A 12190-nucleotide genomic window follows, 5' to 3' on the forward strand; every position below is an offset into this window, starting at 1 on the left:
ACAATCGATTCATAAATGTCGGCTCCCTGTTAGGCTCTGAGGAGGAGGAGATATCCGTGGCATTTTGGGGATGGTGTCCTGGGTGACAGAGTCACATACCCTCCCCAGGGCTGTGCGGTTCCACGGCTTGACGATACCCCATCAGGGGTGGCAGGGTCTCCAGCACCCGATTCTTTGCCTATAGTAGGGTCTCAAGGAACATTGAATAAATGAACAAAAGGTGCTCTTCTCAGAGCTCTGAGATGATCATTTATTCGGTTCACAGTTTCTCGTACATGTATTTATGTGTTAGTTACCAGCAGCATTTAAAAGATCTGAGGCCATGTTTCCATGGGCCTCCCTTCCTGAACTCTGGCCTCGTGCAGGACGGCGGACTGCAGCCTGGTACCTTCCTACTTACCCCACCCCCCACCCCGCCTCCGCCTCCCCTTCCCTCCTCTGGAGCCGCTTGCTCCACATATAGGACTCAACCACTCAGGGTGACGGTACATTCTGTGCTGACAGTCAAATGTTTCCTTCACAGTTTGCTTTAGTTCCCTACTACTGTGCAACAAACAACCGGCCTCTCCCATTGTGGAGCACAGGCTCCGGACGCACAGGCTCAGCGGCCCAGGCGCCCGGGCCCCAGCCGCTCCGCGGCAGGTGGGATCTTCCCGGCCCGCGGCACGAACCCGTGTCCCCTGCATTGGCAGGCGGCCTCGCAACCACTGCGCCAGCAGGGAAGCCCCTACAACCCCACATTTTAGTGGCTTCAACCATTTTATTTCACTCTTGCTTTTCCGGGTCAGGGGTTTGGGAAGGGCTCAGCCGAGCAGTTCTTCTGCTTCAGGTGGTCTCAGCTGGGTTTACGGGGCTGGATTCAGCTGGCGGTGAGGCCAGGATCTGGCGCCGCACTGGTCCTCCTCATGGCCTCTCACTTCCACGTGATCTCTGATCCGTGAGGCTTGGGGGTGTCGGGGCAGTTCCCCTTTTTCCATAGGGACTGGCTTCCAAGCGTGAAGAAGCAGAAGCCGGCAGTGCTCCTAAAGGCGAGACCGGCACCTGGCATGACAGCATGTCCACCGGCATCTATTGATTAAAGCAGCCCCAGGCTGGCTGGGTTCCAGGTGGGGGTGCAGTAGACTCTACCTGTTCACGTTGCACCTCTTGATGTCGGAGTGACACGTGGACAGGGAGAAACGTGGCAGCCATCTTTGGAGACATGCCATCAGGCAGGAGTATATCTTGTTACGGCTGCTCTCCTGATGTTGTACTGGTACTGATTTTAAATTGAGGGGCTGGGAAGACTCCTGTGTTCTTAGAGTTGAGTATCTGGACCTAAACAATCATGCCAGGATGTATATCATGATTATAATCAGTGCAGAGGGGAAAGAAAAGTGCTGGATATTTTTAAAAATTTTAAAAATGTTAGAATGCATGAAAGGAAGCATAGCGGATAGTATTCTAACACTGAGTATGTATATTAGATGACTATAATATGTAATATAGAATACATATAAAGCCTTATAGGATGATTCACTTTCTCTACATCATATATTTATGTATGTATATTGTCTGCTGCACTGGTACCTAAGCTACATAGCTCATAATACTTATTGAGCACGTGCCATATGCCAGGCATTGGGCTAAGTGCTGTCAAAGCAGACATGGGCCCCAAATTTCATGAATGGACCCCTTGTTAAGTGGTTTGGGTGTAGGAGCATTTTCCAGCTGAATTATGTAGGATTAAATAGCGGTAACTCTTTTCTTATCCATATCAGGCATATGTTCCAGACTGCCCATGTCTGCATTACTGGGGAGCAAGGTCGGCAGCTGTGAAGGCCCTAAGTCCAGAGATGCATGGAATGTTCTGGGCAGCTGGAGAGAGATGGCGTGGACCAGGGGAACACCGAGTAGGAAGAAGCGGGGAGGCTGGGTCGTCCTTGGCAGGAACTTGCTGGCCTCTTTAGGGTTGGATTTTATTCCCGTGCAGGGCAAGCCTCTGGGGACACACCTGGGAACATTCCTTTCAAAGATCCCTCTGAGTGGTCAGAGTGGCCACATAAGAGGGGCTTACACAGTTTCGTTTGGGGAATAGGGGTACTAGGGACTTGTCTAAGTGTGTGTGTAGAGAAAACAGTCTATTTTTGTTTGTTGTGTTGAGTTGTTTTACTTGTGGGTTCACTTAAGGTGGCTTTGGAGGGAGCCGATGGAAAGTACACTTGGGGCTGGGCTCAAGCTTCTGCAAGACTTGTCACTGCCCCTGCTCTGGGGCACACATAGGCAGGATGGCAGCAAGGGGATGGGGCAGAGTGGGGCCTGGGTCGGAGGTCAGCCAGAGATCCAGGTACTGGGGCAGCTGAACTGACTCCCAGGGGCCAGGGAGGCCCCCCAGCCAGTGCGTGTCTGGGTGCGGCGGGGGGGCCCCCCCGGGGGGCAAGCCTCTGGGGACACACCTGGGAACATTCCTTTCAAAGATCCCTCTGAGTGGTCAGAGTGGCCACATAAGAGGGGCTTACACAGTTTCGTTTGGGGAATAGGGGTACTAGGGACTTGTCTAAGTGTGTGTGTAGAGAAAACAGTCTATTTTTGTTTGTTGTGTTGAGTTGTTTTACTTGTGGGTTCACTTAAGGTGGCTTTGGAGGGAGCCGATGGAAAGTACACTTGGGGCTGGGCTCAAGCTTCTGCAAGACTTGTCACTGCCCCTGCTCTGGGGCACACATAGGCAGGATGGCAGCAAGGGGATGGGGCAGAGTGGGGCCTGGGTCGGAGGTCAGCCAGAGATCCAGGTACTGGGGCAGCTTAACTGACTCCCAGGGGCCAGGGAGGCCCCCCAGCCAGTGCGTGTCTGGGTGCGGCGGGGAGACCCTCTGGTGGGGACAGTGGACCTGAGCATGACAGTTGTGGGCGTGGTGCCGAGGGGGGTCACAGATGACTGGAGTCCCAACTGGGGGCTGTCCACACACATGTGTGAGCCAGGGCTCTGTGGGGTCCTCAGAGGAGTGCCTGCGGGTCCAGCCCCCTCTGCATCTCCCTGGCTGTGGAGCTCCACCCCTTTGTTGGTTCCTGCAAGAAGTCCACCTACACCATGCCTTTTGCAGGTTTTAGTTGAATTGGGGCAGATCCCAGGGAAACCTCAAACCACACAACACTGAGACATGGGCCACCACCCACAGGATTTCACTGCCTCTCTCCCTGCTTTTCTCTTGCTCCCCTGCCCTCTCTCCCGCTCCCCTGCCCTCTCTCCCCTTTTTATTCCCTCCCCCTTCTGCTACCCCTTCTCTTCTGAACAGCAAAAAGTCTCTCCTTTCTATCCAAGGAGAATTTAGGGTTGGCCACTTGTTTCTTGAGCAAGCTCTTGGTGTCTTAAACCTACTAAACATCATACTAAAGTCCTTTTACTGTCAGCCAATACAGAAATCTCTCCAAGGCCCCTCCAGTGAAAAAAATTTCTCCGTCTCATTCTTACACCAGAAAACAAAGTTTTTCACATTGACCTTAAGTCTGTAAGTAGGAATCTTACTATGCCTTCTTTATTTTAGGCAGCCATTAGCCCTTATGGTTTCTTTTTGTCCTTTTTAAAGAAAGAGTTAAATGAAGAGGTTAATACTGGAAATAAGCCTAAGTCAAACAGAAAGTTTTCCTTGAGTGAGTGATATAGCAAGTTGGAAACCAACTGTACAGAGATTGTGTTATGTCTACAGCTTTTATTAAGTGTAAAAATATAGCTTGTAATTTAAAGTCATCTTCATGCATCTTGTGTAAAAACTTGTGAAATATGCATGTATTTAAAATAATTTTATCATGCTTTTTACTTAAGTTGTTTTGCTACTTATACTGTTTGTGTGTGTGTGTGTGTGTGTGTGTGAGGGGAGACACTTTATTTGCAAAAACTTGATTAGTATTGTATCACATTATTTTCATTATATTATACTTTTATCAAAGCAAAACTTTATTGATACCTTACAATTTTATTAGTTACATATAACATTTTATTTCTATATATTACTTCTCTGTGTTGTAATCTATCCTTTCTATGTAGGAATCACTAGTGATTTTTATTTGAGTAAAGCTAATCCTAATTGGTGCTAGTGATTATTTGCTTGTGATATGGTTTCAGCAAGTTAGTAATGGACAGAGGCTGAAATATCACCTGGAGTCTGCCATACTCCAGGCATGAACCATACTTGCTATTTTATATATAGTATATCTATTTCATAGAAAAGCCATAGAGTCATAATTTAAAGTTGAAAAATTGATCTTAAGACCAGTTTTATTTTTTCCCCTTTCAAGCTTAATGATCTCAAGTGTCTTCTGAAAGAGATTGCTAATAAAATCAAATAAAATTGCATGGACTCTAATGGAGAAAAATCTAATTCTAGCGAGGTAAGTAATTTTAATGGCTTTTCTTTTGGCTTTCAAAATTTACGTATTTTAAGACTAATTCAAAAATCATGATATTTTCTCAGTTACTTTCACATATGATCGGATTTGAAAATAAGGCATATGGTGTAAAAATTTCGAACAATATAGATATATAGAAAAGAACGGGTAGAAGCCGCCCTCACATTACTTTCCCTGTCTGCTCCCTGGCCTGAGGTTAACACTGCTAGCAGTAGGTTACAGTACCCTTTTGGATCTTTAAAAAAAAAAAACGAAAACAAACTTCCAAACTATACAGCTATTTTGGCATTAATTGAATCAAGGTCACACTATTCTAAGACTTGGTATTATTATTTTTCTTACTTAACTCTAGATCATGGGTATCTTTACAGATCCATGCCTCAGACATGTACCTCATTCTCCTGATACATCCTTTATGTTTACTGCTATAAGGAATGTACAGATGTATGAATGTACAGATGTATGTTTACTGCTGTAAGGAATGTACAGATGTATGGGCTCTTTTGGTTAGTTTGTTTTAAATATTTGCTATCGGCAAATGCATGTTGATCACATTTTACTACCAGAAATGTTTTAGTAAGGCTTTCAAGGTTTTTAGGAATAGCTCATTTGCACAATAAAAATGTAATACAGTTGACAGACCAAATTGAGGCCAAGGCTTTGCTCCATGATCTTACCATTTGCTTTAATTATGTTTTCCCATTACCTGTCCAAATGCTGAAACAAAATGTTGTTAGGGACTTGTAAAGCTAGGAGAAAACAGCAGTGAGCAATCCATTTGATTAGAATTTTTTGAGAAAGTGAATGGTAAGGAATGGAAACAATTAAGCCTCCATCCTTTTGACCCTTCCCTTTGTGTTTACTGACTGCCTTCTGAGTGCGGAGAGTACTGTGCTCAGACCCTGATGAGGCTCAGATGCTCATTTTTGCCTTTGCATAAATCCTCACACTGCAGAATTTCTATTCACAGGGTGACTGTGTTATAGGGGTAACTGTGATAGGGTCCTTTCAGTATATCTGGTAGCTCAATACTTTTCCTTGAGTTCTGACAATTATAGATCATGTTACAAGCCCTCTATCCTGGAAGACTTTGTAAGAGCAAGGTTGATGCATATTGCATCTGCATAGTTATTTGCATATTTATTTTCTGTGAAGGCAGGTATAGTCTCCCAAGCTGCTCAAGAAAACAAACCTTGTATGTTTAGGAAGAATGTATTTCAACTCTTCCATCATGGTGTTTCATGAACACAATAGTATACTTTAAATTATAATTCGAGTTTTAAAGCATTTATTTTGTTTGATTAATGAACTGAAATATAGCAAAAGCAATTAGGAAGAGACAAAACAATTTAAAATGAGTTTTAAAACCCTTAGAGGTGTAAAAATTAGAAGAGATTCAAAATGAGCTGTACGCATCCATCTCTTAAAGCTCTAATCTCCTCATCTCTCCTTCTTTTTCCAAAAGTGTTGACTATGAGGAAAATGAGCAGACAGACTGGTTTCTTAGCAACTTGCTCTTTGCTTAAACTTAAATTGTTATCACTATATGGAGAGTTCATTAACTGGTGAATGAAGATGAATCAGAAGGATGTTACTTCATGCGCAAGTGGGCATCTTTAGAAACAATGCGTTTGGCATATGTCCAATTTGTTGGTGTACTTTTTACTTCTGGATGTAAGATCCATTTTCTTTTTTTGATGTCATCTGTTTGGCATATCCTTAAGAGGTTCACTGAAAATGTAATTTTATAGGCAACCACCTACATGCTGCTAAAATATATACTTTTTTTTTTTTTGCGGTACGCGGGCCTCTCACCGTTGTGGCCTCTCCCGTTGCGGAGCACAGGCTCCGGACGCGCAGGCTCGGCGGCCATGGCTCACGGGCCCAGCCGCTCCGCGTCATGTGGGATCTTCCCGGACCGGGGCACGAACCCGTGTCCCCTGCATCGGCAGGCAGACAACCACTGCGCCACCGGGGAAGCCCAATATATACTTTTTTGATTTCTTAAATTGAAGTAAAGTTGCTGTACGATATTATATAATATAGGTGTACAGTATGGTGATTTGCAATTTTTAAAGGTTATACTCTATTTATAGTTATTATAAAATACTGGCTATATTCTCTGTGTTGTACAATATATCCTTGTAGCTTATTTTCTACCTAATAGTTTGTACCTTTAATCCCTTACCCCTATGTTGCCCTCTCCCCTTACCTCTTCCTGCTGGTACATGTTGCTGAAATATTATTCTTGTAGTGTCTCTCTGATTCTTCTTTCTCTAGAAGGGTGAGTGTGTCTTTCCTGGGGGTGGAGGCAAAGAAAGAGAATGCCAGCTTAAGTGGGTGTGAGCTGGCACCAGTGGCAGTAGGGCAGGAGTGGACATCTGGGGACAGGTTTTGCCAATTTGCGCATCTGGGTTTTCCATCTCAAATCAGCCTTTGATCCAGTAACTTGGGATGGGATGTTTGTGTATATATTTTCTTTTCTCCCACACTAAATTTGAAAGGAAGTAATAACCAGGCTGAGAGAAAGCTATTTGTTTTCTCATACCCTTATACCTTCCCTGAGAATGGGGGTGGGATGGGGGAGGGATGGGGGGGGGGGGGTACTTCCCTGAGGGCACTGGAAATTGTTTGATCCCTACATAATAATCCATTGATTCTTGTATTTGCTGCAGTTAAATTCTAGTTCATTTCGATAAATTCTTGTGGTTCTCAACTTTCTTATCAACTCATCCTTTACTTATCAGAAATCGTTCAGCAAATAAAGCACTTGGAAACTTTCTGGGTCTTTGAGGTGAGTCTTAACCATTCAACCAGAGTCCTTCTGTTCATACTGGCAAACTGGTCAGAACTCACATCTTTAAGAGAAAACACTGTCTTGTAATTACTTCAATACCAAAAGGCAATCTCAATTTTTGGTAGTACATTTGGACCCGTTACCAGTATAGTACCAATATGTTTTGAAGCATGTCGTATCCTGAGAATGAAAGTGGGAAATCATTCTTAACACAGGGCTCTTCCTTTGTTTTCACAGGTGGTATCAGACATCTAAATGGAAAAGATTCAAGGGATTCTCCTGAGTAGTTTTGTTCTCGTCTGAATGAGAATTGTTCAGGCCCCTGGGTGCACAGCGATGGTTTTAATCACCCCAGTGTGCTCAATCTGAGAATAAAATGTGTTACTGATTTCACACGAAAGATGGATGTAAAGGAAGAACACCTCCTACAACTTGCTTCCGCTGAAGGCTGCCCTATTATACTTTCCGAGTCTCAGTGGCCAGAACCTGCTGTTGATAGTTTAAACTGTACCGTGTCTTCCTGTTTCCTTCTCTCTTCTTCCTCTGACCCATGCATATTAGAGAAAATCTCTCCTAGGAACTGGAACCTGGTCATGATTTTCCTCCTGTATTGTTATTTTGTTTATTTCCGATTGAGTCTCCATTATTTCCTTTTTTCTTTTTTTCTTGTATAGTGTGACTAATTAGCTGGCGTATTGTTCAAAGTCTCCCCAGTCAGGTCAGATTCGAAAAACATGCTGCAGCAAGAGGGCTCTCCTTTCTTCAGGAGCAACTATTTTCATTTCTCATTATGGTTTTATTCATTAAAGCGGGTGATAAAGCAGCATCTTCCTGTCTCACACTCACCAGGAGCTCCACTTGAAGGAAATATCCCCTTCCTAACAATGTGAAAAGGCACCTAAAAATGAAATCCTCAGAGGTGCATCTGATTTTGTTTTCACTGGGTGTTCCTCTTTCTCCTCCTGTTTATTGTTTTCCTATTAAAAGTAATTCGTGGATATTATAGAAAATTCATGGGTATTACAGAAAACACAGACTACATGGAAAAGTAGAAAATAAAGTCTCACTACCTAAAGGTAATCACTGCTAACAAGTCAGGATGTTTTTCCAAGTCTGTTTTTTTTCTATGCACGTTTTATTTCTCTTTTAAAATTTTACATAATGTCATCATACCACGTATACCATTTTATATACACTTTTTCGGTTAATATTTTATCGAAGATATTTTCTTTATACTCACGGTCTTCTTAAACTTTACATTAACAATTGCATGTTGTTCAGTCTCTAATGATTTCCACTATGTTGGTCATTGAAGGTGGTTTCTCGTTGGCCAGATGGATGCGCATCTTTGTGCCAGAATCTTTTTCCACAGTTGGGAAAATTTCCCATGGCTAGATTCCCAGGAATATGCATTGATTATCAAACTATTTACAAGGCTTTTTCATAAATGTTTAGCAAATAGGAATTACTAACTTGATATAAGATATGAGATACATGAACCTAGAACTCTTAAGATAAAATTTTATATCTAATCCTTAGTTTAGGAAGAAACCAATATACTTATTTCAGTATTACAGATGGTGAAGGCATTGGTATAGAATTGGAAAGATTATATTATTGAACACTTGTAGTCCCAGCTTTGTCCCAGCCGCTCCGCGTCATGTGGGATCTTCCCGGACCGGGGCACGAACCCGTGTCCCCTGCATCGGCAGGCAGACAACCACTGCGCCACCGGGGAAGCCCAATATATACTTTTTTGATTTCTTAAATTGAAGTAAAGTTGCTGTACGATATTATATAATATAGGTGTACAGTATGGTGATTTGCAATTTTTAAAGGTTATACTCTATTTATAGTTATTATAAAATACTGGCTATATTCTCTGTGTTGTACAATATATCCTTGTAGCTTATTTTCTACCTAATAGTTTGTACCTTTAATCCCTTACCCCTATGTTGCCCTCTCCCCTTACCTCTTCCTGCTGGTACATGTTGCTGAAATATTATTCTTGTAGTGTCTCTCTGATTCTTCTTTCTCTAGAAGGGTGAGTGTGTCTTTCCTGGGGGTGGAGGCAAAGAAAGAGAATGCCAGCTTAAGTGGGTGTGAGCTGGCACCAGTGGCAGTAGGGCAGGAGTGGACATCTGGGGACAGGTTTTGCCAATTTGCGCATCTGGGTTTTCCATCTCAAATCAGCCTTTGATCCAGTAACTTGGGATGGGATGTTTGTGTATATATTTTCTTTTCTCCCACACTAAATTTGAAAGGAAGTAATAACCAGGCTGAGAGAAAGCTATTTGTTTTCTCATACCCTTATACCTTCCCTGAGAATGGGGGTGGGATGGGGGTGGGATGGGGGTGGGGGGGTACTTCCCTGAGGGCACTGGAAATTGTTTGATCCCTACATAATAATCCATTGATTCTTGTATTTGCTGCAGTTAAATTCTAGTTCATTTCGATAAATTCTTGTGGTTCTCAACTTTCTTATCAACTCATCCTTTACTTATCAGAAATCGTTCAGCAAATAAAGCACTTGGAAACTTTCTGGGTCTTTGAGGTGAGTCTTAACCATTCAACCAGAGTCCTTCTGTTCATACTGGCAAACTGGTCAGAACTCACATCTTTAAGAGAAAACACTGTCTTGTAATTACTTCAATACCAAAAGGCAATCTCAATTTTTGGTAGTACATTTGGACCCGTTACCAGTATAGTACCAATATGTTTTGAAGCATGTCGTATCCTGAGAATGAAAGTGGGAAATCATTCTTAACACAGGGCTCTTCCTTTGTTTTCACAGGTGGTATCAGACATCTAAATGGAAAAGATTCAAGGGATTCTCCTGAGTAGTTTTGTTCTCGTCTGAATGAGAATTGTTCAGGCCCCTGGGTGCACAGCGATGGTTTTAATCACCCCAGTGTGCTCAATCTGAGAATAAAATGTGTTACTGATTTCACACGAAAGATGGATGTAAAGGAAGAACACCTCCTACAACTTGCTTCCGCTGAAGGCTGCCCTATTATACTTTCCGAGTCTCAGTGGCCAGAACCTGCTGTTGATAGTTTAAACTGTACCGTGTCTTCCTGTTTCCTTCTCTCTTCTTCCTCTGACCCATGCATATTAGAGAAAATCTCTCCTAGGAACTGGAACCTGGTCATGATTTTCCTCCTGTATTGTTATTTTGTTTATTTCCGATTGAGTCTCCATTATTTCCTTTTTTCTTTTTTTCTTGTATAGTGTGACTAATTAGCTGGCGTATTGTTCAAAGTCTCCCCAGTCAGGTCAGATTCGAAAAACATGCTGCAGCAAGAGGGCTCTCCTTTCTTCAGGAGCAACTATTTTCATTTCTCATTATGGTTTTATTCATTAAAGCGGGTGATAAAGCAGCATCTTCCTGTCTCACACTCACCAGGAGCTCCACTTGAAGGAAATATCCCCTTCCTAACAATGTGAAAAGGCACCTAAAAATGAAATCCTCAGAGGTGCATCTGATTTTGTTTTCACTGGGTGTTCCTCTTTCTCCTCCTGTTTATTGTTTTCCTATTAAAAGTAATTCGTGGATATTATAGAAAATTCATGGGTATTACAGAAAACACAGACTACATGGAAAAGTAGAAAATAAAGTCTCACTACCTAAAGGTAATCACTGCTAACAAGTCAGGATGTTTTTCCAAGTCTGTTTTTTTTCTATGCACGTTTTATTTCTCTTTTAAAATTTTACATAATGTCATCATACCACGTATACCATTTTATATACACTTTTTCGGTTAATATTTTATCGAAGATATTTTCTTTATACTCACGGTCTTCTTAAACTTTACATTAACAATTGCATGTTGTTCAGTCTCTAATGATTTCCACTATGTTGGTCATTGAAGGTGGTTTCTCGTTGGCCAGATGGATGCGCATCTTTGTGCCAGAATCTTTTTCCACAGTTGGGAAAATTTCCCATGGCTAGATTCCCAGGAATATGCATTGATTATCAAACTATTTACAAGGCTTTTTCATAAATGTTTAGCAAATAGGAATTACTAACTTGATATAAGATATGAGATACATGAACCTAGAACTCTTAAGATAAAATTTTATATCTAATCCTTAGTTTAGGAAGAAACCAATATACTTATTTCAGTATTACAGATGGTGAAGGCATTGGTATAGAATTGGAAAGATTATATTATTGAACACTTGTAGTCCCAGCTTTGTCTGGAAGTGGTGTTACCTTTGCCCAAAAGAGATGCGCTTGGAAGTACGTAAAGTCATTTAAATGTCCATGATTAGTTTTTCCACTTTGAATAGAATGTACTCAGTGGTGAAAGAAGAAAATCTTAGAAGGAAGCTGTTAAATGATTATCTAATTAGAAGAACTACAAAAGCATGAACCAAAAAAGCTTTTTCTCTTTTGTCTGGGCAGTAGTTAAAATGACTACTCACAATATTCATGATGTTTTCAGGGAATGAGCACAAATGAAAGGTACCTTTTTTACTTAGACCTCGTTAATGGTCTAACAGGGAATCTTATTCAGTAACAGGATTGATCAGTTCATGGTTTTGGCTGCTGAAAGCAGGTGGGATAAAATCAATGACAAATATTGTCAACGAAAGGAATTTTCAAGTTTTCTCTGTTGGTGAGAGAATTTCACGTTTGTTTCACCATGGCAGCTAGAAGAGCTGCCTTTTCTGAAGCCACCAAGAAGAGGCTTGTGTCATCTCCACGGTGACTGGAAAAAACAAAGTATATGGCACTGAACATATTGTGCAGAGAGTGACAACTGTCCTAACCTCTTACCTTCAATTCGTGGTGAATTTGAATAAAATCAGTAAATGAAATTGAAAACCTACCAGAATACAAAACTCAGCATAACTGTTGGCTGACCCCCTTAATCGTGCTTGTCCCTATATTCACATTTCCACTGACTGCGTTTTTGTTAGTGTAAGAAATAGGCCATGTGCACATCAGTATCAGGAGTAAAAGCAATTCTCCCATTGACGCTGATGACAGAGAACTTGAACAAC

The 12190-nt window shown here is 41.9% G+C and overlaps 1 protein-coding gene across 1 annotated transcript in view; it reads left to right on the plus strand.

Annotated features, from left to right (window-relative positions):
- The window catches only part of TRPM8 (transient receptor potential cation channel subfamily M member 8), an 87540-nt gene extending 83217 nt beyond the window's left edge, over positions 1–4323 (plus strand). The window contains exon 26 of the mRNA XM_007463909.1: positions 4273–4323. Within this exon, the coding sequence (XP_007463971.1) occupies positions 4273–4323 (51 nt within the window). The remainder of the gene's footprint in view (positions 1–4272) is intronic.
- Positions 4324–12190: the final 7867 nt, after the last annotated feature.

The sequence above is a fragment of the Lipotes vexillifer genome, unplaced genomic scaffold (genome assembly GCF_000442215.2).
Source record: "Lipotes vexillifer unplaced genomic scaffold, Lipotes_vexillifer_v1.1 scaffold1215, whole genome shotgun sequence".
In the NCBI taxonomy this organism is placed as follows: Eukaryota; Metazoa; Chordata; class Mammalia; order Artiodactyla; family Lipotidae; genus Lipotes; species Lipotes vexillifer.